This window comes from Aquila chrysaetos, chromosome 12, assembly GCF_900496995.4.
Source record: "Aquila chrysaetos chrysaetos chromosome 12, bAquChr1.4, whole genome shotgun sequence".
Lineage (NCBI taxonomy): Eukaryota > Metazoa > Chordata > Aves > Accipitriformes > Accipitridae > Aquila > Aquila chrysaetos.
The window spans coordinates 1,990,582-2,016,541 of record NC_044015.1 but is presented as its reverse complement, the minus strand read 5'-3'; the positions used below and the strand labels follow the sequence as shown (position 1 = coordinate 2,016,541).

Sequence of the window (25,960 nt, the reverse complement as noted above, 5' to 3'; positions counted from 1 at the left end):
GGTGATCATTTTTGGATTATGTAATCCCAATACATTATTATTAGACCAAGAACAAACTCAAGCAAGCAACTGAAGACATTACCCTGCCTGTTCTGGCAAAGAGACAGAGTCTTGTCGCAGAAATTGCACCGACGTGCTATCCCAGTGCATAAAACAGGTCAGACTGCACACATGTTGGACTTCAGGTAACACAAACAACAGTATTGGATTCCAGGCCATTATACATATTACACAACACTGTCGTCAGTTATACCACATTTAAAACCAAACCGAGCAGAAGAAGCCTTAGCAAATTTTTTCCATTTACCTACTGCAGACCAAAATTAAATCAGAGCCTAGACTGGACAAACACACGCTCCGAAGGTGTGTTATAAAGTCGCTTCTTGGCATCGCCATAGCCGAGCATTTCAGAGGAAGCAGAGACGTTCAACAAGCTGGAGAAACTGTTTATAGAACAAATGCAGAATGAGCATATGTGTTTAATAGCCCACTAATTGTTGCGTTATTCACTATACAAACAAGCGAGCTCTTCTGCCCTTATCCTTTCCTGCCCATTTAATCACCAGTAGCCTTTGACTATTTCTCTTTTGGGTGGCGGTGAAGGAAGCAAAGTTCATTAGTGGCCGTTGGCCACCAAACAATCTAGAGACCAGACTTCATTTAGAAAATAAACACCACTATTCATGTGTGACATGGACTCAGAATAGCTTCCCAAAATATTTAACACAGCTGCCTGTAGTCTTCCTACTCTCCCTCCCCCAAAAGAAAAGGCTTTCCTAATATATAGGAAAGCATTTCTTTGGATATTTTTTTTTCTTTTTCAGAGGAAAAAAGCTAATAACTCAATCTATCCAAGGCACTTATTGCTACTGACTTCTCACAATGCTGATAAACACTCATTAAAAAATAAGTTGATAAACCCTGGTACAGTAATTACCTTCGTCCTCATACAGAAATTGCCCAATTCAGTGATGTGATGTAACCAACACCCTAAATTAAAAATAGTGTTGTGACAACATATGGTTTATCCTACAGAAGCTGGCAGGCAGGACGCTCCTAATGACAAACGGGTTAGGTTCCCAGCTTCCCCAGCTCGCTGGCAAGGTGAGGAGACAGATACGCTCTTCGTAGGATCAGAGGCGTAAGAAAAAAAAATAAAATTACAATAAAAAAAGACAGCTTTTAATCCCTCTCCTGTCCATCCTAACGACAGATATCAAGTATTGCCATTATTCTTTATTTACATGACTAATAAGCTCTCTGGATGCATTTCAAGGAAACATCTCAGAAAAGACAATCTGGAAATTTCAAAATACAGCCCCAGCCTGAACCCGCCTCCCCCAGGGAGGGGAGCACCGGGCTGGGGGGGGGGGGGGGGGGAACAGGCAGACACATGAGGGTGGCAGCGAGGAAGGGACCCCCCCGCAATCCGCGATGCCAGCAGCGGGGGTGGACCCACCCTGCCCCCCCCCCCCCGCGACACGTCCCCGGGGTGAGACCGGCCCCCCCCCCCGGGCCCTGGAAACCCACGTCACGTTCACGGGGGGGGGGTAGACCACACCCTCCCACACGGTCACCGGGGGGGGGGGCACTAACGTCCCTCGCCCTCCCCCCCCAGCCACTTACCGGCGGGGGGGGGGGGGGGGGGGGGGGTGAAGGCGGTTTCCAGTCACCTACCGGTAGGGACACCGAGAACCCACCCCCGCCCCCCGGTATCTACCGGGGGGTGGCACCGACACCTCGGCCTCCGGGTCTCCCAGTCACCCACCGGGGGGGGGGGGGGGGGGGCACACTGTGGTCCCCCCAACATTTACCGGGGGATTACATCGACCCCTCCCGGTCCCCCTCAGGCACTTACCGGAGCATCGTGACCCCTCCCCGGTCATCTACCGGGGGGGGGGGGGGGGGGCCACACAGGCCCCTCAAACACCAACGCGGGGGGGGGGGGGAACCGGGCTACCCCCGGGGCGTTACCGGTGGGGCACTGCGACCCCCCTCCGGTCTCCTTCACGTACCTGACCGTGGGATCGCCCACCCCCCTCCCCACATTTCCCCGGTCAGTCACACAAAACGGGGGACCCGGGAGCCCCCCGCATCTCCTCAGTCTCTCACCGGGGAAGGCCTCACACAGAGCTCCCCCCCCCTTATTTCTCCGTCCATCCGCCGGGGTCCGCCCCCCGTCACACACCCCACAGCAGCAGGACCGGTCCCGTTCCCCCCCCCCCCAGCCGCACTCCGTGAGGAAGCCTTCCCCCCCCCCCCAACGACGCCGGTGCCAACCCCGCCGGTGCCGCCCGCGGGGCTCCGTCCAAGGGCCTCGTGGCGACCGCCCTCCCGCCGCGGTGGCCGTGCCCACCGCCCCACGCCCCGCCGCCCCTACCTTACAGGCCTGGTAGCTCTCGAAGGCGCGCAGGGCGCTCTCCGTGAGCTTGACGTGGAAGACGGAGACGCGGGTGCCGCGGCCGAGGCGACCGCAGGACAGCCCGTACCCGCGCTCCGCCTGCAGCGCCGCCATCTTGGGACCGTCTCCCCCTCCGCGCCTGGGCCGCCGGGGCCTCCCGCCGCCGCCACGCCCCCCCTTATGTATTATTTATGAGCCGTCCGGCCGCCGCTCCGCCAACCCCGCCCACCCGGGGTGCCTGTTGCTGGGGCGAGGAGGTGGGCAGCCCGCGCTCCCATTGGCCAGATGACGCCGGCCGCCGCGTCGGATTTGGGAGATGGGAAGAGGAGGCGGGGATATGCAAAAGAAGGCCGCGGGGCATGACGGGGAGGGTGGTTTGGTGCAGCCCTCCAGCCTTGGAGGACCCCCGGGGGCGGCGGGCGGGCATCCCCCGTCTCCCGGGCATAACCCCCCCCCGGGCACGGCTTGGGGGCCCGGGCTTCCCCCCCGCCCCAGGCAGGGCCTGTAGGCTCAGGCCTCCCCCTGGGCATCCCCCTCCCCACCTCCAGGCAGGGCCCATAGGCCCCATGTTCCATGTCGTGTGTGTTCCCCCCCCCATGCCCAGCAGGGTCTGGGGTCACCCCCGGGGTGCAGCTCCGTGCTCTCCAGAGCCAAGCAACCTCAGTCCAGGGAGCATCTCCCATCGCAGAGGTCGCTCCCTCCTTCCACAGCTGCGGCAAAGCTGTGCAGGGTCTGTAAAAATTCCCCCCCCCCCCCTCTTGTGTCCCCCCCCCCAAATTAAACAGCAGCTCCCAGCCCTCTCTGCAGCCACAGTGTGGCAAGAAGGGGGGAGAGCAGAGAGCAACATTCCTCCCCTTACTCCCCAGGTCCTCATTGGCACTGAAGAGGCCCAGGCGTGAAGGAATTGTCCTTTATTTGGGAAGTTCACAGTCGGTTTGGGGTGGGAGGACAGTGCTACAACCCCCCCCTCCGTGAGCAGAGCTGAGACCGGGACAGCGGCAGACCCTGGGGGACAACCCCGGGCTGGAGAGAGCTGCAGGGCAAAAAGGGACCCCCGAGAGCTTGGACCTACAAGAGACAGCCTGGAAAGGAGGTCTCCGGCGCTCCCCTCGCACCGCAGGTTTCTTTGGCTTCCTTTGGACATTGCACGCTCTGGGGAAGTGCCGAGGAGGGGAGCGGGCGCATGTGGGAGGGCTGAGCCGCCGGCAGCCCCCCAGGACACAGGGAATCTCGCTGCACATGCCCCTGGGTACGTTTGCACCGCTTCCCTTCCAGTAGCTGGGCCCAGCCAGAGAAATCACCGTGCCAGTTCATACCCACGCAGCTTCCTTCCGCGTGCCTCCCCCCTGCCCGTCTCACCATGTCGGCAGGACCATGGCGCCCGCTGGGGCTCACCAGACTGGGGACACCCACAGCATACTGGTGTGCAGGAGCTCCCGCTCCCCCCGACACACTTGGGGCTGGGGGCTGAGCCCCTGATTGCTGGGAGGGTGCTCGGGGGTCTCTGCTCTGCCTGCGGCTCCGTCCCTGCAGCTGCATCCCGCCTGCACCGGGAGGGATACGGGGGGACATCAAGGAGGGGGATCTGGCACCTCCGGCAGAGAAAGCATCCGTGTTTCTGCAACTTTGAGTCCGCGGGAAGGGGTCAACGGAGCCCCAGGGTAGCCCCTTGGCAGGAGAGAGGCACGTCCCGGTGCAGGTCCTGTGCCGCGGGGCCACCCCGCCGCCATCCTTAGTTCCTCGCCGCGATGACCACGGACAAGGCCACGCCGCCGAGCGCGATGGCTGTTGCACCAAAGAGCCACTTCCAGGGGATGGACTAAGGAGGAGAGACCAGCGAGGTGACGGGACACATGCGGCGTGCCGCGAGCCCCACCGACAGCAGGGACGTGGAGCCCTGCCTGCGCTGGCCAGGGGCCACGGGGCAGCACTGAGCTCCCAATGTGCATCCGAGATAACACAGCCCAAAAAGGGCAAGTGCTGCTTCGGCTCTGCCCAGCGCATGGCCGGCACGTCGGCGGGGACAACGTGTGCCGCCGGCAGCCCAGCTGACAGTGCTTTCCACCGGCAAAGCCAGCGGGCTCCTGAGTGCGGCAGCTGGGAGCAAAGTCCAAACCCTCCAGCTGGCATCGCTGGGACCTGGCGGACAGAGCCAGGAGCACAGCCGCAGCTATCGGCGTGTTCCTGGCAAGGCTGCTGGAGCGTGGGCCTCCAGCTCCCGGCAGGCTTGCTGCCCTGACACAGCCCACCCCGTGGGTCACATCAGCACCCCCCTGGCCTGGGAGTGGGACTGTGTCAACCCCCAGGGACCTGGGGGACACCAACATGTCCCCAGTGCCCAGCCCAGCACTCCCCACCCCAGGGGTGACCCCCCACCTGCTCTGCCACCCCCCCCAGCAGGTCAGCACCAGCCCTTACCCAGGGCAGCTTGTCTTTGCACTTTCCCGGGGTGCCAGCGGCGCTGGGATTCCCAAGCATCTTCCTGTACATCTCTGTCTCCACAGTCTTCTGGTCCGCGTGCTTCTTCACCAGCTTGGAGAGCTCAGCGTGGATGGTCTGGGGAGGAGAGCAGAGCGCTGCGGTTATCGGCCCCGCACCATCCCTGCAGTGCAGGGGAAGGGACGGGGACCGCAGTGCCACCACCAGCAGGTCCGACCCCCCCGGGGCCGTGCAGGAGCTTTGTAGAACAGCTTAGAAGCAGCCGGGGGGCCTGATGGCCTGATCCTGCCCTGCTCTCCTGCACTGAGGGGCTGCACCAGGCTCGCATTGGACACCCAGGCTGGGTGCCCTGCGGGTCTGAGTGCCCCTCTGTCCTTTTTGGCCACCCAAACCGTCCCCAACCTGGCAGCGGGGATCAGAGCCCAGGGCTGATGTCAGACATCGGGAAAAGGATTTTATCCTTTAATCGAGACAGAAAAGTGTCTGCCTTCAGGACACACATGCCCAAGCTCTCCCACTTTTCTGTCTGGAAGCAAGCTGGGAAAGCGGGCTTAAACTCAGCCTGGTCTGAAACAGGATTGCAGCAAGACCCAGGAGCGTGTCGGTACCTGCCCGGCTGTGCTGAGTGGCAGCGATTGCTGGGGCTGAAGGGAGTGCTGCGGTAGAAAGCTCTGTGTCCTGCGCAGAGCTCACAGGCTCCCAAAAAAGCAGCAACAAGTGCCAGCGAGCCGAGCACGGCACTGCCAGCCATTGCCGGAGCCCTCAGTGGCAAGAAGGACGTCGCGGCGGCCTCGGTGGTGCAGCCGTCCACCGCCACGGCCGTGCTGTGCCCTCTGCTGGGGACGCCACGCTCCGGGCGGCTCCGACGCCTCCCCGAAACACCGGTACCGTCACCGGTGACCCACACCGGCTCTGGCCCACGTCGGCTCACCTGGAGACCGGCCAGGGCTTCACCAGACCATGCCACGCTCGGCACCGCTGCCTTGAACGTGAAACTTTGGATGTCTTTGGAGGGTGCAAAGCAGCAAAGCGCCTGCAGGCACCCCTGAGCTCACCGGGGCTGGCAGGTTGGTGTAGGACAAATGTTGGCATCCTCCCTGCTCCCAGAATGTGCATTTCCAAGGGGTCAGGAGAAGGAAGCCCAACGGCTGATGGTCTGTTACGGCCAAAAAGTGCCAACAGCCCCAGAGAACCAGGTTTCCTCATCCAAGGCAGGTGGAGCCGAGCATTTCTTGAGTCTGTTTTCACCACCAGTAGCCATAGCCCGTGACTCACCGACGCGTGTTTAACACTGCCGTCTGGAGCGGCACGGCCACTTCCCTAGGAGTCCCGGCAGCCAGCCGGAGAGGCCAGTCATTTGGTGTACTTGTGGTTTCACCGGTAACGTCACTGCTGGGCATTTTGATTTTTCACCCCTCTCCAATTAAAAGCTTCATGCGAATGGGCTGGCGAGCAGCCGCCCTGCCAACAGTGATGTGCTAAAGACACACAGGGGGGGCTGCCCCCAGTGCTGCCAGCAACGCTTGTGCTGCTCACTCACCACGGCTGCCCACCCTAACCTTGTGGGGAAGCGAAGGGTTTGAGATCCTGCTCATCCCTCCCCGTGGCTGATCTCAGACCACAAGCTCTGTGGGTGCTGCGGGGCCACCGAGCACCTGCTTTCAGTGCCCCATCCTACCTGTGACCTTCAGGCACCAGATCACGACACAAATCATGTCGGTCTGGTGAAATTCCCAGAAAAAAGGTGGATAAAACAACAGACCCAGTCGAGGACTAAAGCCCACCTGTAGAACCAAGCCCTCCACCTTGAGCCCACGCAGGCAGCATCTCCCTGCCTCTCCCCTCAGCTTGCCCAGGCTCGCTCCTGCTGGGGCCATTTCCTGGTGCTAGGTTTTGATTTCTCCCCAGGCTCTGGTCCTGCAGCTGATCATTAACCAACAGGAAATTCCTGACCCAGAGCTCGCCCTGGCCCGGGCGCTGGACCGAGGTCTGGGCTGCTCCTGCCGCCCAGTGAATCACGCTCTGGGCTGCTGAGTGAGTCTGCAGGGATTTGGCTCTGCTCCACTTCCAGCAGCCATGGCACAAGCCGCTGGAGCCACCCGGGGAAGCCAGAGCAGCCAGGACCATACACACAGGATCACTGCAGCAGGGATGCGTTGGCAGGGAGTCCTGCCACCGCAAGGACCAAAGGGCAAAGAGGGAGTCTCGCAACACGGAGATAAGGGACCCACCAGCCCAGCAAAGCTCAGACATTGCACCATGGGATGCATCACCCCATGGCTGTCCAGGCCCTGAGGGGGCTATTTCCAGCCTCCCTTCACGAAGGAAGCTGGGAACAGCTACAGGAGGCTTCAGCCTTCCACAGGGGACACCGAGGTTTGCAGGGACACGGACAAGAGGAGACCGTCCTGCAGACACCCAGCTTTGCAGGATCACCGGCAGCACACAACAGCAGCTTACCTTGTTTGAAGGCTCCAGCTTCAGCGCTGCCTTTAAGATGGGGATGGCTTCTCTGTATTCACCCTGCTGAGCCAGGACCTGGAAGGCAAGATACAGATTGAGCAGGGCGGCTGAGGTTTGTCCCTCGGTCCTGCCCTCCGTCACGCCGTGGAGAAGGGATGGCAGCATCTGCCGCGTGCCCGGCCTCACCTTGCCCTTTCGGAAGAGAGCCTTGATGTTCCCTGGCTGGTGCTCCAGGACGAGGTTACAGGACTTGAGGGCCGCCTCGTAATGGTCCAATTTAAGCTGAGAGGCTGCCAGGTTGTTGAGACATTTCACCTTCACGTCCAGCAGCTCAGCCTCCTCATCCGGGCTGAAGTCAACTACAAAGACCCCAGAGGCAGGTTACAGCGGGAAGGGAGCCCAGGCGGCCCTCGCTGGGTGGGAGCAGGTACCTTTCGAGCTGGAGCTGATGATCTTGAGGGCGATGTCGTAGGAGTTGATGGCCAGCACGTAATCTGCCTGCTGGTAGAAGAAGTTGCCGCGCTCCCGCTTGCGGTTGGCCAGCTCTATCTTCTCCTTCCCGCTGAGCAGTTCCAGGTCCGGCGCGTCCTGAGCCGCCAGCAGCTCCACCTCCAGGGTGAGGGCCGCGTTGGGTGGGATGTCAGGGCTCCTGCGCAGAGGGGCACAAAGCCACGGCACCGTTGCCACCTCCGCCAGTCCCACCAGCCACTGGGCCACATAGATTTAGCACCGTGGCCCAGAAATCAAGAGCCACAGAGGCTCCCCGGGACAGGGCGGGATGTAGATCGTTCCCCCCAGGCAGGACACGCTGCCATCGCCTGCATGTGGCAAACAAGCCGGGTCTCCCTGCCTGCGAAGCTGTGGCTTGCTGGCTGGGCTGTCACCAGGAGCACAGGGGACAGCTTTCACAGCCCTGTTTTGGGCCATCTCGCTCCACCCATGCCCTTCCTCGCTCACCTGCCCTGAGCGCCATAGCAGTACTTTGCATCTGCCACAATCAAAGCTGTCTCCCCCATTTCCAGGAGCTGCACGCACAGGTCCAGAGCCTGCAGGGAACAACATCGTGGGGAGGGAGCAAGGGCAGAGGGGCCGCTTCCAATCCACAAACAGGGATATCGTCGACCCCAAACCCTCCCCACACCCCCTGAGGTGAGGTCCTGCTCCGCAAGGGGAAAACAAGGCAGCGATAAAGCCGGGCAAGCTTTCTCCCAGCCCTGACCTGCAAGACATCACAGTCCCCGAGCGTGAAGGTGAGGGCAGGGTTCTCCTCCACCACACTGCCATCCTCCAGCGTGGCCTTCAGGCGGACGGTCACGTCCTGGCCCTTACGGGGACGGGTGTCCACCCCCTGGCCCGGCACCAGCGTCTTCTTCTTGAGCAAGCCACTCCCTGGGTGAGGAGAAGCCGGAGGCATGTCAGCCCGTAGCGGAGAAGAAAAAACCTGATTCCCACCGCCCCGCTCTGACTCCCCGCTGGCCTTCATGGTGCAGGGAGCACCGGCAGAGCCACGGGGAAACCTGTGAGGCCCCACAAACCCTGCGCCCTCCTGCCCGGGCTCTCACCCAAAACATCAAGCCACTCCTGGGGGTCCTCTGCCGCTTCCCCCCGTCCCTGCTCTGAGGGCTGGGTGTCCTCCCGCGGCGGGGCCAGTGGCCTGCCCACGTCCTCCAGCGGGGGCAGCTCGCTCAGGTCCTCCTCCTCCTCCTCCTCCTCCTCTTCCAGGACCTCAAAATCCTCCGCCGTGTCCAGCTGAGCGGCGTCGGCCGTCGGTGACGGCTCGGTGCCGGTCCCTGCCCGGTCCGGGGAACCGTTCCTCGGTTCCTCCCCGCTAGAGGCCATCGCGGCGGAGCAACCTGGAGGGAGGAAAGAGAACCGGGATCGGGCCTGCGCTTACCGGGAACGGAGCGGGGGGGGGGGGGGGGAACGGGGCCGCCAGCCCGGACAGCGTCGGGGCCCTCCGGGGGGGGGGATGCGCGGCTGGGGGGGGGGGGGCGGGGGACACCGGCAGCCCCGGGGAGGAAACGGGCCCCGGGGGGGAGACCGGGAGGGGGAAAGACGCGGCCCCAGCCCGTTGCCGGTACAGGGAGGGGCCGCCCCGCCCACCGCCACGTGCCTTCCCGCCGCCCGCGGTGGGGGGGAACCCCACGTCACCGTCACCGTCACGCGCCGGGACTCCCCCTAGCAACGGCGGCCACCGCCGCGCGCCCCCCCCGCCGTTCCCACCTGGCCCCGCGAACCCGCGGCCGCCGGCCCCGCCCCGCCGCTCCTATTGGGCAGGCACCGCCCACAGCTCTGACGCCATTGGGTGGTGAGAATGCTCGTCAGGCGAAGCGCCGGACGGGGCTCGGCGCTGCCTTAAAGGGGCCGTGGGGACTGGGGAGGGAAGCGGGAGGGTGTCCGCCGCTGGGCCATGGCGCGGGGGCCCGTGTGTTCCGGGGTGCGGTACGGGGGGGGTCTCGGCACCGGGAGGAGTCCCGGCCCCTCTCCCTCCGCCAGCAACCACTACTTCCGGCTCGGCACCGTGACGTCAAGGGCGAGATGACGCCGCGGGGTCGCGTTCGACGTGACCTCGCACCCGGAAGCGAGGCGCGGCTGCCGGTGTCTACCTCCCCCCCGGTACCGTTCCCGTTCACCGTCATGTGAAGCGGCGGGACGGGTTCTTCCAGGTGCGCGGGTGCTGCCGGCGGGAGGCCCCGGGGTCACCGGGAGTAGGCCCAGGCCCGCGTTCCCCCCGAGGGAGCCCGGTACCGGGAGGGACGGCTACCGGGGCCGGGGGGCGGCGGGCGGGCAGGGGATCCCCGTTACCGGCGTCGGGTACGTGTGGGGCTGCCCCGGGAGCGGGCACGGCGGCGGGGAGGGGGAGGGTAGCTCCAGTACCGGTGGCATGGCAGGGCGGAGAGTGCTCCGTTACCGGGGAGGGGCAGGGGGGTAACTCCGTTACCGGTCCTGGGGGCGCGGGAAGCTCCCCCCCGCCCGCCCCCGGCTGAGCCACCCCCCCGCGGTCCCGCAGGCGGCGATGGAGCCCACGGCCTCGCAGGTGTTCTGCGGACGGGTGCTGGGCATGGTCAACGCCGAGGATGTCAACGCCATCATCCTGGCCCAGAAAAACATGTGAGTCCCCAGGGGGGAACCGGCCCGCGGGGACCCCGGTACCGGGAACCTGCCGGGATCTTTGCCGAGCTCCATCTGCTTCCCCTGCGTAGGTTGGATCGATTTGAGAAGACTAACGAGATGCTGCTCAACTTCAACAACCTCTCCAGCGTCCGCATGCAGCAGATGAACGAGCGTTTCCTCCACCACACCAAAACGCTGGTGGAAATGAAGAAGGATCTGGACAGCATCTTCCGGAGGATCCGGTGGGCAACAGGAATGGGAACGGGGACGGGAACGTTGCTGCCGGCGGGAAGGGAGAGAGCGTGGAGAACGCAGGGTGGTTCATCGAGGTCTAGGTGGGCTGCGGGGGTGTTAAAGTGGGACACGAGTGGGAGCTCGGGGCGGTCTTGAACATAAAAATAGTTGGAGAGGGGAAAACATGCGGCTGAGCGACGCGTGGAGGCAGCGGGAGAGGAACCGCCGAGACCGGAGCTTTAGGATTCCTCGATTCTGCCCCAGCTGGGATGGGACGCGGCGCTGCCACCACTCGGGACGGTTACAAAACCGCTGCACTCGGAGAAACGCCCGAGGGGGTGACGGGGAGGGAGCCCCTCAGTCTGAGGAAACCCCTGGGATTCCTTTACGTTGTCCGGAGAGCGGAGGGAGCCGGCCGGGCAGTTCAGCTCTGGATCTATCAGCTTCCCCGGGGACTTAGTTCGCTCTCTCCTCTCCTAGGACGCTGAAAGGGAAGCTGGCGAAGCAGTACCCGGAGGCTTTCAGCAGTGAGTGGTTCCTGCCGATGCGCGGATTTTCCGTCGGGTTTTCTTCCCGTGCGAAAAGTCCCTTTTCCTAAGAACGCCCGAGGCAGCTCTTGGGAGTCGGGAAAAGGCGACGAGACATCCCGGCATGCGGCAGCTGCGCTAAAAGCCTGGAAAGCTTCTTGATTATATTAAATGCGGTCGCAAGAAGTTACAAATGGCCGCTAATTTACATGGTATCTTTTTTTTTAATTGATTACTGCTACAAGCAGATGAAATTTAGAATTAGTAATTAGCAAATTGTTCTGCCGGGGCATCTCTCGTAGCCGGTGCCGCACTGGCAGCGCTTCGTCTCATGCGGCCGCAGTGGCAAAACTAATATTTGCGTCTTCCCTTCCAGACATCCACGAATCTCCCATCCTAGAAGACGACGACGACTTCGACCCCGTCCCAAAAAGCACGACGACCACCATTGCTACCTCTGAGCAGAGCACGGAGTCCTGTGACACCAGCCCTGACATCATCTCTCCCACAATGAGTCAGGATTTTGAGGATTTATCCCAAGGCCAGTACGATTTACCAGCCGTCAACGGACAGAGTCTCACAGACGAGGACATGGCCAACGACCTGGACTAGCCGTGTGGGTCCTGCGCCGCTGCTGCCCGCCCCCAGAGAACTTTCTATCCTGTATTTATATTGGTGTGTTTCTTTTTTTGGGAAGAGGGAAGCGATGGCTGAGCGAAGAAGGCTGCCTTCTGCCTCTAAACTGCCACTGCAGTGTAAACCCTGCGACTCGCCTCGGGGTAAATAAGTAAAACGTGGGTTTGAAACGCCTCTCGTCCTTCCTCATTTGTGTTGTCAGGAGAGCGACAAAGCCCCCCACGCCCTTCGATGCGGGTTTTGGGGCAGAAGAGCCGGTTTGGGACACGGGTGTGGGTTTTTTTTCTTACGGGATGTTGTCTTTGAGCCGGCACTCCGGCTTTCCTACGGCGCTCTCCGTGCTACTAACGCACTCCCTGCCGCCTTTCCCGCCTGAGGGAAAAACCTCAGCCGGCTTTCCCTTGGGGTTCTCCCCTAGGCCCGTTTCGCCCCTCAGCCCGGGGATGCCTGTCAGCCAGTTCCCTCCCCGGCTCCTCACGTTGTCCCGGGGGTGGAGAGGAGGGAGCGACCTGGGCTTTTCCCGGCCTACTCCTGCCTGCCAGGGGGCTGAGGGGGCCGGTCCTGAGGCCGTGGGGTCGGTCCCGGGGCCGTGGGCCCGTACCAGGCCCTACCGACACCCGGCCTGTGGTAACGGGAGGTAGCGGGGAGCTCTGGCGCATGCGCAGTGCGAGGTGCGCAAGGCGGGAAGGGGGCGGAGGCGATGACGCGCCGGTTGTGACGTAGTGACGGGCGGGTTCCGGTTCCGCTTGGCTCTTTTTTTTTTTTCCCCCCTCTTCAGCAACGAGGCGGCGGGTGCGCGGGGTGCCGGGCCTGGATCCCGGGGAGGGGGGGGCTGGATCCCGGGGAGGGGGGCTGGAAAAGGGGTTTGGGAGTGGGAATGGGGGACCGGGAGCGGGAATGGCGGCGGCGGGGCCCTGTTTGGGGGGGGTTGGGGGGGGGGGAGCGGCCACCGGGGCCTTCCCTCAGGGCCCGACCGGGGTTAACGAGGCCGCCGCTCTCCGTAGACGTGAACGGTGCCAAGATGCAGATTTTTGTCAAGACGCTGACGGGTAAAACCATCACCCTGGAGGTGGAGCCCAACGACACGATCGAGAACGTCAAGGCCAAGATCCAGGATAAGGAAGGTACCGGCGGGAACGGGGAGGCGGCGGGGGGGGGTAACGGGGCAGCCCCCGCCCCGCTGTTCTCTCCATCTTAATGGTTTCTCTCTCGCAGGGATCCCCCCTGACCAGCAGCGGCTGATCTTCGCGGGCAAGCAGCTGGAGGATGGCCGTACTCTCGCCGACTACAATATCCAGAAAGGTACGGATTCCGGGCTTTTGGGGTTGGATTTGGGTTTTTTTGGGGGGGGGGGGGGGGGGGGGTACCAGGACTGGTTTGGAGTTTTTTTGGGAGCGGGAAGGGAGGGTCCTGGCTGCTTCCAAGCAGTCCCTAGCCCCGCCATGATGTTTGTTTCTCCTTTCAGAGTCCACCCTCCACCTCGTGCTGCGCCTGCGGGGGGGCATCATCGAGCCCTCCCTCCGCCAGCTCGCCCAGAAGTACAACTGCGACAAAATGATCTGCCGCAAGTACGTCCCAGTCCCCCCCCGCCCTCCCCGACTACCCCCCCGGTGGTGTGTGGACCCTCCTCCCAGTCCCCTTTCCCGGGGAAACGGGGCTTTTGGTGACGTGTGCTGTCCCCCCCCCCAGGTGCTACGCCCGCCTGCACCCCCGTGCCGTCAACTGCCGCAAGAAGAAGTGCGGACACACCAACAACCTCCGCCCCAAGAAGAAGGTCAAGTAGAGCGGGAGACGGCAGCCCTGCCTGCACCCCTGCCTGTACCCCTGCCTGCACCCTTCCAATAAAGCATCACAGCGTTCACGCCGGTCCCATTTTGGTTTTTTTGTTTTTTTTCCCCAAAGGGGTGTGTTTTTTCAATAAAAGGAAGGAAGGGGGGGGGGTGACCGGGGTGGCGGCGATGCCGGGCGGTTCCTGCAGGTGGCGGCGGAACCGCGCTCCGCCACCGCGCTCCGCCTCCGCGCCCCGCCGGGCCTGCGCGCACCGATCGGGGACCGGGACGGGGACGGGGACGGGCCATGGTGAGCGGTACCGGGCACGGGACTCGGGGGTGGGAAGGGTCCCCGGGACCGAGGGGTCGGGGGCGGGGGGCTAGAGCCGGTCCGGTTCGTGCACGCGTGGTCGGCGCGGTGCGGGGGGTCCCGGTGCCGGTCTGTATTGTGTGCACATGGCCGGGGGGGGCGTCCCGCTGTAGGCACGGGGTCGCGGGGGGCCCCGGTGCCGGTCCGGTTCGTGCACACATGGCTGGGGGGGGGGGGGGGGGGGTGTCCCGGGGTAAGTGGGGGGGTCCCGAGGTGTGGCTATGAGGCTGGGGGGGGTGTCCCGGGATGCGGGCATCGGGGTTGGGGGGTCCCGGTACCGGTCCGATTCGTGCACACGTGGCTGGGGGGGGGGTCCGGTGCCGGTCTGTATTGTGTGTATATGGTCGGGGGGGGGTCCTGGTGCGTGGGCAGCAGGGTGGGGGGGTCCCAGTGCTGGACTGAGCTCAAGCACCGCGGCCAGGCTCAACCCCAGTTCCCCCAGAACTGGCACTGGGGGGGGGGGGGGGGCGGGACACGACGGGGACTTGAGGCCCCAGCACCGGGGTGAGACCCCCCCACCCCGGGACGTGCCGGCTCTGCCCAGAGCCCGTTAGCGGGAGCAGAGCCGCCCGGTGAAGCGTCGGGTGCCGTGCCGGTGGCACCGTCGTCCCACGCCGTCACCGTCCCACGCCGTCACCGTCCCCTTGTCACCGGCAGACGGGCGAGGCCGTGAACGTGCTGCTGCAGCGGCTGCAGGCGCTGCAGGGCGAGCGGGCCGAGGCGTACCGGCTCTTCGAGGAGTGAGTACCGGCACCGTGGGGACGGGCACCGATGGGGACGGGACCTGCCAGGGTGGGGGATCCCCAACAAGGAATCGAATTCCCCCCGCCATCCTGATTTTTTTTTGCATCCTGATGGGAAGGGGCTGCCGGAACGGAGCAGCAGCCGTCAGGGCGGCTGATGAGCTCCAGCTGGCAGGGAGACGCCCGCGCCGGACACCTGTATCCTATTTTAGCATCCGACAGGAGATGATGGACTTCCCGGGATGCAGGCTTGCAAGTGAAAAGGAAGAAAAAGCCCAACGCCCCTCCCGGCCCCCCGCAAAAAGAGCTGCCAAGCCCGTCCTGTGCGAGGGGTGCCTGGTCGTGGGGATTGGGAGCTGCCAAATCTGGGCAGGAAAACCCTCCCGGTGCTCCCCGCGGCTGGGTGGCAAAGGGAGCTCAGCACCGGGACTGGGACCACGGGGTTCCACCGTCCCGGTACCCCACAGGTGCGGTGACGGTGGCTTTCCCCCCAAAACCTGTCCCCAGGGGCCACCGGGCGTACCTGAGCAGCGCACCCCACTATGATTTCCCGCGTTACCGGCAGCTGGTGCACGAGATCACGCTGGCCTTCAACGGCATCTCCCGGGAGGTGCTGCGCATCGCCGGGCGCCTGCGGGACGAGCTCGCCCGCCCCGACCTGGCCCAGCACCTCGCCCGCCTCCAGGAACGGGAGCAGGAAAAGCTGCAGCTGGTGAGTACCGGGCTGGGGGGGGGGGGGGGGGGGGGGGGGGTCTCACCGCTGCCCGGAGCAGGGCTTGGGCTGCTTTTTGGGGGTGTCTCAGCTCCCGCCGTGTCCCCACCGCAGACGGCGCAGCTCCAGCTGGCTCGGCAGCAGGCGCAGGACCAGCCCGACGTGGACGCCCATCAGCAGGAGGTGCGGGAGCTCAAGCACAAGTAAGTGGTGGTCCCGCTGCCGTCTCCCCCCGTTTTTGGGATGGCGGCAGCCCCCTCCGGGCTAAGAGCCCCTTCCCCGCGTTTCCCCTCCCTCCAGCCCAGGGGGGCCCAGATGGTGCCTTCAAAAGCGCTTTCGGCCGCAGCCCCGGGGAGGGTTTGGCGATGCCGCGCGGCCGCGGTCCCCTCGGCCTCCCTGGGCTGAGTGTTTCATAAACAGCGCGGGGAAGGCGAGGCGGCCCAGATAATATGCTCCATATGGGCTTTATTTATAGTTTCCATCCGCTCTCGTAGGCTAATTAAAACCATTGAGGCAATCAGCGAAATTCTCCAGGACCTCAAGTACGATTCGGAAGAAGTCGAGTGATGGGTGTCCCCGTGGGAACGGCTGGAGGGGCCAGCCGGTGGAACGGGGGCCCCGCTCACACCCCCGGCCCCCACGCGCTCCCAGTGCAGCCCCCCGGGCACCCGCGCCACCCCAACAAGGTGGGCATCTTGCCCTTGACCCCTTTTCTTGAGCGCAGGCTGGAAGGGGTGGAGAACTCCGCGCTGGGAAAAATGGGGTCCCCCAAAATCCTGAGCATCGCTCAGGCGTGGGGCTGGTTCCCCTCCCCGGCTCTGCCGGCTGCACTGGGGCTTTGCCCAAGGAAAACCGCAACCAACTGTGCCGAGGGGCTGCCTTGCTTTGACCCTCATCGAGACGGACACTGCCTTTGCTGCTGGCTGGAACCCTGCAGGCAGCAGCTTTCCCCCCCCCCCAAAAAAAACCCACCTCTCGGAGATCAGCTGTGCCCCCAGCCCCACAACGGCTCCAGTGCCCCACAAATGCCCTTTCTATGGTCATCCAAAATAAACCTGTCCCCATGGTTTGGTGTAAAGGACTTGTGTCGTGTCCCCCCCTCCAGTGCCCCCCCCCTCCACCTTGGCTCAGGCCCCTGGGAGCCCGGGGACGGGGTGACGAGGGACACGGATCCCATTTGGCTGCCCGCTGCATCCCCGTCCCCGTGCGCTGCTGCCGCTCCGCTGACGCAGACCCCGGTGGGGTTTCAAGAGGTTTATTGGCATTAAGCTTAAATCTGTTCCTAATTGACTGAAATGGAACCAAAATAAGGCTGGTTTGAATCAAAATTGGAGCAGGCACCGGGCAAACCCCAGCAGCCTCAAACCAGCCCATGTGGCTTCCCAGGGCTAGACCCCCCTCCCCGTGCGCTCGCACGTGGGTCCCTGGGGAGAAAAACAGCCAAAATTGCTTCCGGGGGGGGGGGCTCTGCCAAGGGGGGGGGGGACACCCAGGAAGCCCCCGCTGCCCCTTTCATCCCAGAGGCTGCTCCGGCTGGCGGTTAAGGAGCAAAGCCTCCGCACCCCCCCCCGGCCGAGCGAGGCTGGGGGGTCCCCTCGCTGCCGCGGGGTGCGAGCAGTGTGGCGGGGGGCCGCGGTCCCGCGGGGCCAGCGGCACGCGAGGGGCTGCCGGGGCTGGCCGAACCCGCCCCCCCCCGCTTTATCCCATCCCGTTCCCCGGGGCTGCAGGGCCACGCTTCGCCCCGGCCGCCTTCCTGCTCCCCCCCGGCAGGGCCGGGGTGGGCGTGGGTGGTCCCGGGTGGGCGCCGGGCGCCCCGTGTCATCCTGCCGGCGCTCGGTCCCCCGGGGGCTACAACTTATCGCCGGGAAGAACCTGCGGAGAGGAGCAGAGCCCCGCGTCGCCGCCGGCCGCACGTTCCGGGCTCGGTGTCACCCAGCATCCCCCGGGGTCACCCCGCATCCCCGTTCCCACCCAGCCGGGGAAAAGAAGTGCAAAAAGGCTCCTTACCTACCTGGTTGCGTGTTTTGTGCGATTTCTGCAGCCACACGCGCCACTGGTCGTAGAGCTTGATGCCGAGGTTGGAGCAGCCGTAGGCGTGTTTCTTCACCCACCCGAAAAACTGCTTCAGCTCCCGCCGCAGCGTCGTGTTTTGCTCCCCGCCTTTGGGGTCGCAGCCCCCCGCCGCTCGCTCTGCGGGGACAAGGGGGTCAGCACCGCCGTGGGGGGGGGAACCGTGGCTCAACCGCCCCCCCCCCTCCCCGCCATCATCACCGTGCCGTAAATAATAGCGGGCAAGAGGAAAACAAGCAGGGTTTTGGCTCCCAGCTGGGAAAACCGAGCTCTGAATTGGTTCCTTTGCAAGAAATCCAGGTGCAGGGCACGGAGCGGGGAAGGGTCGTCGTCCCCCCCGGCACGTCCCGTGTGCGCAGGGCAGGGGGAGCGCGGCGTTGCCGGCGTCCCCTCCCTGCCCGCCGAACGATGCCGGCGGCGGTGCTCACCGCTGCGTGGCGTGGAGGCGGCGGTGGGGTTGCTCCAGTCGCTCCAGATGCCGGCTTTTTTGGAGCCGTAGATGCCGAAGGGATTACAGCGCACCTGGACAAAGTAGACGGTGCCGGGGCGGAGGCCGGCCAGACGGCAGGACGTCTGGTTGCCCACGTCGTCCACCACCTGGAGAGGGAAAAAGATGGCAGCGCCGGCACGGTCAAGCATCCCGCGCCGTTCCCCGCCGCCGGCGAGTGATACCGACCCACCTTCCACTCCGAGCTGTCCTCCACCCGGTACTGGATCTGGTACTTGGCTTGGAAGAGGAAATCCTTGAGAGCCGGCGGGGAGCTCCAGCGCACGCTCAGCTGGTCCTCCAGGTCGCCCACCCGGCTGACGTGCACGTCCGACGGCGGGTCGGTGGTGACTGCGGGGACAGGGCCGGCACAGGCAGCGCCGCGGGGGTTAAGGAGCCGCAGATGCCAAAAAAACTCGGGAGAAAACAGCCTAATTTGATTAGGAGCAATTCTGCTCACAGATCGCCCATTTCCTGCTGCCCAGTCCTTGTGTGTGTGTGTGTCCAACATCCCACCGTGTGAACCTGCTGCCCGCTCCCCCCCCCCCCCCCCCCCATGAGGTCACCGGCGTGGCGGTGACATCACGGCACCGTTGCTCACCCACGTCGAGGATGTCCAACATGACGACGTCGGAGACGGCCACCCCCAGCCGGTTGGACGCCTCCACCCAGATCTCGTAGGGCGTGAAGAGGGCCAGGTCCTTGGGGATGTGGCAGGAGTAGGGTCCGGCCGTGTGGTACTCCTGGCACGTGTTGTCTCGGCCGTACCACCTGCGGGCAGGCGCTGAGTGCCGGTACCGGCACCGCCGGTTGCCACGGTCGAGTTGGGGATGCTCACCCATCCCCGGAGGAAACGGCCGTTCCCGGCAGGGACCGCGGCTTATTTATCTGCCATTCAACACCGCCGGCATCGCGCTGGCGAGGTGTTGGGTTACCGGCCCCCCGCGGCCGCTTCTCCTCGCCCTCCTCCTCCCCGGCACGCACGGGGCACGGCTGCCCGCCGGCGCTCGCCGCGGCCGAGACCTGAGGAAACTCATCACACCGGGCACCATCCCCAAACAGGGGCCAGCCAGGAGGCGTCGGGCTCCCCGTTCCCCGCCAAGCCTTTAAATCCCACGCCGGCGTTTTTAAGAAAAACGGGAATTAAGGCGGGCACCCCACCTGAGCTTGTACTTGAGGGTGTAGTTGGTGTGCAGGAAGGTCTCCCCTTCCGTCCCCGGCGCCCACTTGCAGGTGAGGTCCTTCATGTTTTTGGACCAGCAGGTGATGTTGACTGGTTTCTCTGGGGGTACTGGGAGAGAAGAAAAAACAAAACAAAACAAAAACAAAAGAGACGGAGGGGGATGAAACGGCGCAGCGGCGAAACGCAGCCCGCGGTCCCGGTGGGGGATGCCGCCCCGGTCCCCAGGTTCCAGCCCCGCGGCTGCAAACGTGTTTGCCGGAGGGGTTTAAGCTCCTGCCTGCACCCGGCTCCGGAGCCGCTTTCTTTCAGCAACAGCAACCCAAAAAGCAAATCCAAGCTGTGTTCCCAGTTAAGCCTCTGTATTCCTAGGACGTAGCATCGTCCTTAAAATAGCCCGAGATAAAATCTTACGATTATTGATTCGGACAAGTGTAATTTTACCGAGGGTTTGCCAAAACAGCCTTTTTCTGCTGCGCGCTCCCGCGAGCCCGAGGCTGCGGCTGCGGGTCGGGGCACAAACCGCGGGGAGGTTAAAATCGCGCAGCTACGAGCAACCGTCGCGAGCTCACGGCACGTTCTGGCAAGAAGCGGGGTGTCAATCCCCGCGGGGATCCCCAAATCCTCCCAAGGCTCCGCCGGGAGCCGTGGCTCTCCCCGCCGCAAACGCCGCAACCCGGCCGGCGAGGACATCCCGGCACACGGCGCCGGCTCAAACCCGGCACGTGCAACCGCGCCGGCGCCGCCGACGTACGTCCAACGTAAAGGCAGGAGCCGGCCAAGATGCCGCCGTCTCTGCTGTGACACACCAGGTTGTCCCCCGACTGCTGCTTGGAGCCGTTGAGGCGGGCGAGGGCCACGCTGAGCGTGGTGGGGCCGAGGGCGGCGTAGGAGGCGGCGGGCAGGCGCCGGCCGTTCAGGGTCCAGTACAGGTCCTCGGCTTTCAGGTGAAAGTCCGGGCTGACCGTGCACGTGGCGACCAGCGAGGAGCCGATCAGCAGGGTGGGGTCTTGGGGGGAAATCACTGCGGGGTCTGCAGCCGGAGAAACAAAAGAGGGGGCAAAAAAAAAAAAAAAAAGTAATTTTTCTATAATTTTATACATATTTAAATGTATTTTATGTCTATTTTATATGTATTTAAATGTATTTTATGTCTATTTATATGTATTTAAATGTATTTTATGTCTATTTTATATGTATTTAAATGTATTTTATGTCTATTTATATGTACTTAAATGTATTTTATGTCTATTTTATATGTATTTAAATGTATTTTATGTCTATTTATATGTATTTAAATGTATTTTCTATATTTATATCTAGTCTTATATGTATTTATATATTTCATCTCTATTTTATGTATTTAAATCTACATTTATTTTTATATATTTAAATCTTTTACCTCTTTTTTTAAATATTTAAATCTATTTTATATCCACTTACATATTTTTTTAGATATATACATATATTTATCACCGCACAGCCTCTCGCAGCAGCGCTCACCCTCCTCCGAAGCAGAGGCAGGAGCACACGAGGCGCCGGGCTCGGCCGGGCTCTCCCCGCCAGCTCGGGGGCTCCTCGGCGAAGCCGGAGCGGGGAGGGGGGGGGGGGGTTCAAGCCGGGAAGCGCCGACAGCCTTTGGGGAGTTTGGAGCGTGAGGCTGGGGGGTCTTGGCGACGCTGTGGTTTTTCCAGGGCTGGGTGGGGGCTGGGTTGTGGCTTTGTAAATTTTTCACGACAAAAAGATTTCCAAAGCAGCTATGGAAAGTTTTGGGGGTATTTTTTTTCCCCCCACCACCTTTTCCAATGACGCTGGCCGGCAGCCCCCCCTCGGAACATGCCGCCGAGGGCCAGGCAGCGCTTCCCGGCCAAGACCGGCACCGACCGCCCGCCTAATCCCAACCATGTGCCGCCGGGCTCTGCCAAAACCCATCGCTCGCACCTCGGCACGCGGTCCCTGCGCCACGACACCCCGAGGGGCCGCCCCGGGAGCCGGCACGGGGACCCCCCCCCAGGGTGGTCCCCACCGGGGACCCCCTCCGTGATGGGAAAGCCCCCCCACGCCGCTTTATTTCGAGACCCCGATGCCACGAGGCTTCAAAAAAAAAAGGCTCCCCCCGAGCCCGCTCCGGGGTTTTCCGCGTCCATCAGCCTTATCGGCTCCATCCGCACGCGCCAGGCTAATATCCCAAATTACCTCCCGGAAAGTGCCGCGACCTCCTCTCCCCTCCGACCTCCCCGGCTCCTATCGGCTTTCAGCGCCCGCCGGCCGCTCCAGCTCCCACCCCGGCGAAATTAATGCTCCAAAATCCTCGTTACCCTGGAGATATCTTAATTAGCAGTGCCTCCCGTCGCTCCGGGGATGCCGTTGGGGTGGGTGTAAAAGCATCCGGGACACGTTGGTGCCGGGTACCCCGGGGTACCCCGAGCATCCGTGGGTGATGGCACGGATCCATCCCACCCACCCCCAAAGCAAACCCTTCCCCGGGGCGGGGGGGGGGTTCAGCCCCCAACTAGCCCCATCCTCCAGCGAGGCCTCCGAAAAAAAAAAAAAGCATCCCGCAGCTCTGCCAACGAGCCCACCCAGCACCGGCTCCTCCATTAGCCGAGCGCCGAGCTCCAACTCCGCCGATAACAGACCCGACGCTCCGGGCCCTAATTCTCCTAAATCTTAATCTAAACAGCACCAGAAACACACACGAGCGCCGTAAAACAGACACGTTTCCCGTCCTCCGAGCGGGACCCTCTAGAGGGGCCAATTTTTTTTATTCCCCCCCCCCCCCCCAATTTTTTTTTTTCTCCTCCAAGCAGGATCCTCTGGAGGGGCCAATTTTGTAATTTTTTTTTTTTTTTTCCCCTGCAATTTTTTTTCCCCTCTGTGCAGACACAGCGCCGAACATGTGTTTTAAAAGGGAAAAGTGTGAAGTTTTCAGATCGGAGAGGAAAGGGCCGGAGAGACGCAGGCAGCCTGTGGAATGTGCAAGTCGCAACGAAAATACCTGCTCGGGGTTTTTACGGCTTTCCTATTAAAAAAAAAATGCTGATCAGGTGCTAAGTAATGCTATAAAGTAAAACCACATTTCCAAGGTGTCGGGAACGTTTATGCTTTTCTTCCGAAGGGCCGGATTTCATTTTATTTTTATATCAGCGTTTTAAGGGGCTGGGAAAGAAAAGAAAAAACCCTCCGATAAGTGTCGGAGATCACGCAGTTAAAAAAGATTTATTAAGACGTGCAGGGGGTTAAAGAAAAATATAAATAATTGCCCTGAAGAACAAAAGGAAATTTGGGCAGCCCTGAATTCTGCAAGAAAACTAAATGAAATATAGATACATATATTTTGAGCTCTTCTAAAGCTCAAGCAATGAGCTCTGCAGGCGGATACGGCACCCGAAAACGCTTTATCCCTCCTTGCCACTATCTTTTTTCCCTTTCTCTTCTCCAACTGGCATTTCTCGTGCCCATCCCTCAGCTCGAGGAGGGATTTATAAAAAGCCCAGGCATTCCAGCGAGCGCGACCGAGCTGAACCGAGGGGAAACATTCGCTCTCTAAAAGGAGATTTGGCTTCGCCTTTCCCCAGCGCCGCACGTCGAGGGGCCGCAGGGCGAGCGCTCGCCCCGCTCGGCTGTGCCGAACCCCGACACGGGGGGGGGAAATGGGGGTCTTGGGGGGGGGGGGGGGGAAACCAGCTGTGAGCGGCACCGGGCATCCTCTTACTGGGGTGAGCCGAAAGGTGCGGGGTCAGCCCCAAGGGGGGTCCGGCCACGGCCCCGCGTTGTGCCCGGTGGGATTAACCCCTCCGGCCCCCGGGAGGGGCACCGGGGTGGGCACCGCTCCCCGCCAAAACCCACCTCGACTCGGAGGCTCTCGTTAACGGCTCCTAAAGGGATTTTTGGAGCATTTTTCCTCCTCCCTCCACCGCTTCTGCAATTCCTGCCCTAATTATTGCTGTGTGAGACTTCTCCGTTAACGACACGTAGGGGTCAGGGGATACGGGACCCGGGTGACCGTGACCCCGTGGCATCGGCGGTGCCGGCGACGCGGGAGCTGCCGAGCGGTGGCTTTTCTTGGCGGGACCCGTTTGCGCGTCGGAGCGAACATCCATCGCCTTGAGAAATTCCCATCATAGGGAGGAAGCCAAACTTCCTGCTGCGGGGAACGGGATCTCGCCTCCCCTTCGCTCGGGCCGGAGGGAAAGCAACGAGGCGACGGGTGGGATGGAAGCTAATTTGGGTTTAGGGCTCTGTGGGGTAAGGGGGGGGGGGGCAGCTCTCCCACGTCCTGTGTGTGTCCCCCCCACCGTGGCAAGGGGGGACCCCGATCCCCGCGGGGCTGAGGCCGCCCACAGCTCAGCCCACAGGTGGCACCTCCTGGACCTGCCACCGCCGGGTGGGACCCCCAAATGGGCATCACTGTGGAGCCCCCCCAGGGGTATTTTTTTTTTTGGGGGGGGGGGGTTCATTGTTCTCCGTGGGGGAGGGAGCTCCCTATTGTTCTGGGTGGGGAAAAGGGGATTCATTGTTCTCTGGGACGGGGGGGGGGGCACGGCTCTCTGGGGGGGGAAGGGGGGCCCCCCTTGTTCTTAGCAGGAGGAGGGGGGTCTTAGAGGCTCTGGGGGGGGGCAAAAGGGGGGTCACCGCTTTCGGGGTGGGAGGGGGTCGCGTGGGGAAGGGGTTCGCTATTGTTCTCCGGACGGAGGACAGGGGTTTCCATTGTCCTGGGTGGGGAACGGAGCCGCGTTGTTCTCCGGGAGGGGGGGTCTGCACGGTGGGGTGGGGGGGCAAGGGGGGGACTGACCCTTCTCGGGAAAGGGGGGGTCCCTCTTCTCCATGGGGAGAGGGGACACTCGCTGCTCCCAGGGGAGGAGGTGGGGGTCCCTGCTGCTCTCGGGGATGGGGGGGGGGGGACAAAAAAAGGTTCCTCTATTGTTCTCTACGGGGAGAAGGGGGGGGTCCCGGCTGGGCTGCGGGGTCGAGGAGGGAGGGGGGGGATCCCGGCTGCCTGCCGGGGGGGGGGGGCGATTGGGGGGGGGGTCCCGGCTTCCCTCGCCAGGGCGGGGAGGGGGGGGGGGTCCCTTACCCTGCACCGCACAGCCCCGAGGTGCGCCCGGCGATGCCCCCGCCGCTGCCGGGACCGCTCCCGCATCCCGGGGGGGGGGGGACACGGACGACGGGGACACCCACCCCCCCCCCCCCCAACATACCCACGGACCGGCACCGCCCGGCCCGCAATGAACCGGGTAGCCCCGGGGCGGGGGGGGGGATTCTCCCCCCCGTACCCCCCCCCCCTCCTCCCGGTGCCCACCTTACGGGAGCCTCCCGGTACTCACAAGCGAGGGGTTCGGCGTGGAGAAGACTCAGGCAAAGCAGAAAGAGGAGGAGAAGGAGAAGGGGGGGGGGAGAAGAACAACGGCATGGCCGGCTCCGGTGCCCGTCGGTGCCCGGGGCGGCGGAGCGTACCGGCACGTCCGGGAAAGTCCCGAGCAAGTCTGAGCAAAAACCCCCCGGTTACCAAAGCCCTAAATGCCGCCCTGGCCCCGCCCCGCCCGGTTCGGACCCGCCCCCGGGGGGGCAGAAAGTCACCGGCCCCCCCCCCGCCCCGGGATCCCACCGTCCCGCTCCGGTACCGCTCCCGGTACCGAGCCCACTGATATACGGTGCCCGCCCGGTAAATGCCCGGTGCTGCCGTGGGATGCTGGACCCCCCCCCCCCCCCCCCCCCCGGCCCGGTGTCCCGCTCCCCCCCCCGGCCCCCCCCGAGCCCCGCGGTAGGTGAGTAAGAGCCGCCGTCCCACGGGTGACTCATGCGTGGGCCCCCCCCGGACCCTCCCGTGCCCCCGGGGCTGCACACACAGCCAGGGCCCCCCCTCATCAAAGGCGGCTTTAACAAGACCAAAATCCTATTATTACTTTTTTTTGGGGGGGGTGCTGAAAACAGAAGTATCTTCCCCTAAATCCCAATATTTTCTATCAAACCCATCCTCTCTATTTTTCTCCGCCCCTCCCAAAAACCCCAAACGTGGGAAAAAAAAATGCCCCAAGTGGCTTCAAGCCCCCACCGGCTTGGGGCTGCGTTTGTCCCCGGGGGTCCCGGGCAAGCCCGGCGGTGATGGCGTGTCCGGTCGTGCCACCGGCATCGCGGCGAAGCCGTCCGCTCGGGTATCGCACCCCCCCCCCCCATGCCCGGTGCCTCCTCCTGTCCCCCCCACCGGGGACGCGGTGGCACCAAGAGCTTTGCAGACCCCCGGATGGGTGGCAGGACCCTGGGACAGCAGGTCCCGGTCGTGGCAAGGCCACCGTCCCCGAGTCGTGGGTTGTCCCCAGCTGCGCGTCCTTTGGGTCTGCCTGAGATTTGGGGTGCAGGATGGGGGGGGGCAGGGGGGTGCCCTGAAAGCACCGGGGGGGGGTATGCCTGGGTCGTGTTCCCCCCCACCCAGCAAAAGGGGACACAGAGGGACCTGGTGACCCCGACCCTGAGGCTGGGATGGGGCTGGGAGCCCCGAGGCTGTGGGACTGCTGCTGTGGCTGAGGTTTGTGGGTGACTCTGGGGGCTCAGAGCTGGGGGGGGGGGGGCACCTTTTCCAGCCCATGGGGACATTGTCCGGTGGCTTTCCCTGTCCCTTTGCTCCCTGTCCCAGCTCTGCGCCCTGCGTCTCCTCGGCTGTGAGGACAGGGACATGTCTCCCTGCAGGGGACGGAGCGTGGGGGGACAGAGCCGGGGGTGGCAGGGGACATGTGGGTGGCCCGGGGTGCTCCTCCCAAAGGGGTGACACCATGAATCGGCCTCTGTCCCATAGCACCCGGGGGGGGGCTGAGCCC

The 25,960-nt window shown here is 63.3% G+C and overlaps 6 protein-coding genes across 11 annotated transcripts in view; 3 read left to right on the top strand and 3 right to left on the bottom strand.

Annotated features, from left to right (window-relative positions):
- ELL (elongation factor for RNA polymerase II) overlaps nucleotides 1–2,558 on the bottom strand; it is a 57,741-nt gene extending 55,183 nt beyond the window's left edge. Inside the window, exon 1 of one of the 2 annotated variants that reach the window (XM_030034066.2) lies at nucleotides 2,381–2,558. In XM_030034066.2, coding sequence (XP_029889926.1) covers nucleotides 2,381–2,515 — 135 coding nt within the window. In that variant the 5' untranslated portion in view covers nucleotides 2,516–2,558. Of the gene's footprint in view, nucleotides 1–937; nucleotides 965–2,380 lie in introns of those variants that run through there. The other variant, XM_041128127.1, reaches the window with a different exon arrangement.
- A 739-nt stretch (nucleotides 2,559–3,297) lies between these two features.
- On the bottom strand, nucleotides 3,298–9,728 carry FKBP8 (FKBP prolyl isomerase 8). Of its 4 annotated transcripts, none has more exons than XM_030034088.2 (9): nucleotides 9,527–9,728; nucleotides 8,866–9,156; nucleotides 8,523–8,692; nucleotides 8,261–8,349; nucleotides 7,735–7,952; nucleotides 7,490–7,662; nucleotides 7,301–7,378; nucleotides 4,820–4,957; nucleotides 3,298–4,220 (listed from the first exon to the last, which is right to left on the bottom strand). In XM_030034088.2, the coding sequence occupies exons 2-9, from the start codon at nucleotides 9,140–9,142 to the stop codon at nucleotides 4,134–4,136; spliced, it is 1,230 nt and encodes a 409-aa protein (XP_029889948.1). In that variant the 5' UTR covers nucleotides 9,143–9,156; nucleotides 9,527–9,728; the 3' UTR covers nucleotides 3,298–4,133. The 4 variants fall into 4 exon arrangements, with proteins under 4 accessions (XP_029889948.1, XP_029889949.1, XP_029889947.1 ...); XM_030034089.2 differs by having other exon boundaries at nucleotides 9,455–9,567; XM_030034087.1 differs by lacking the exon at nucleotides 9,527–9,728 and adding an exon at nucleotides 9,417–9,526.
- Nucleotides 9,729–9,767: 39 nt separating this feature from the next.
- KXD1 (KxDL motif containing 1) lies at nucleotides 9,768–11,988 on the top strand. 2 transcript variants are annotated; one of them, XM_030034139.2, is made up of 5 exons: nucleotides 9,768–9,969; nucleotides 10,314–10,414; nucleotides 10,507–10,659; nucleotides 11,132–11,178; nucleotides 11,555–11,988. In XM_030034139.2, the coding sequence occupies exons 2-5, from the start codon at nucleotides 10,320–10,322 to the stop codon at nucleotides 11,788–11,790; spliced, it is 531 nt and encodes a 176-aa protein (XP_029889999.1). In that variant the 5' UTR covers nucleotides 9,768–9,969; nucleotides 10,314–10,319; the 3' UTR covers nucleotides 11,791–11,988. The 2 variants fall into 2 exon arrangements, with proteins under 2 accessions (XP_029889999.1, XP_029890000.1); XM_030034140.2 differs by lacking the exon at nucleotides 9,768–9,969 and adding an exon at nucleotides 9,991–10,117.
- Nucleotides 11,989–12,507: 519 nt separating this feature from the next.
- Nucleotides 12,508–13,675, top strand: UBA52 (ubiquitin A-52 residue ribosomal protein fusion product 1). The gene is made up of 5 exons (XM_030034149.2): nucleotides 12,508–12,606; nucleotides 12,819–12,938; nucleotides 13,030–13,116; nucleotides 13,280–13,382; nucleotides 13,504–13,675. The coding sequence occupies exons 2-5, from the start codon at nucleotides 12,836–12,838 to the stop codon at nucleotides 13,595–13,597; spliced, it is 387 nt and encodes a 128-aa protein (XP_029890009.1). The 5' UTR covers nucleotides 12,508–12,606; nucleotides 12,819–12,835; the 3' UTR covers nucleotides 13,598–13,675.
- Nucleotides 13,676–13,847: 172 nt separating this feature from the next.
- On the top strand, nucleotides 13,848–16,486 carry REX1BD (required for excision 1-B domain containing). Its single transcript, XM_030034142.1, has 5 exons — nucleotides 13,848–13,893; nucleotides 14,611–14,693; nucleotides 15,204–15,408; nucleotides 15,523–15,611; nucleotides 15,903–16,486. Exons 1-5 carry the CDS (start codon nucleotides 13,891–13,893, stop codon nucleotides 15,973–15,975), a joined length of 453 nt encoding a protein of 150 aa, XP_029890002.1. The 5' UTR covers nucleotides 13,848–13,890; the 3' UTR covers nucleotides 15,976–16,486.
- Nucleotides 16,487–17,133: 647 nt separating this feature from the next.
- Nucleotides 17,134–25,278, bottom strand: CRLF1 (cytokine receptor like factor 1). The gene is made up of 9 exons (XM_030032691.1): nucleotides 25,201–25,278; nucleotides 24,473–24,650; nucleotides 19,900–20,178; nucleotides 19,127–19,256; nucleotides 18,567–18,736; nucleotides 18,159–18,316; nucleotides 17,907–18,075; nucleotides 17,420–17,598; nucleotides 17,134–17,280 (listed from the first exon to the last, which is right to left on the bottom strand). The coding sequence occupies exons 1-9, from the start codon at nucleotides 25,276–25,278 to the stop codon at nucleotides 17,257–17,259; spliced, it is 1,365 nt and encodes a 454-aa protein (XP_029888551.1). The 3' UTR covers nucleotides 17,134–17,256.
- Between the last annotated feature and the right edge of the window lie 682 nt (nucleotides 25,279–25,960).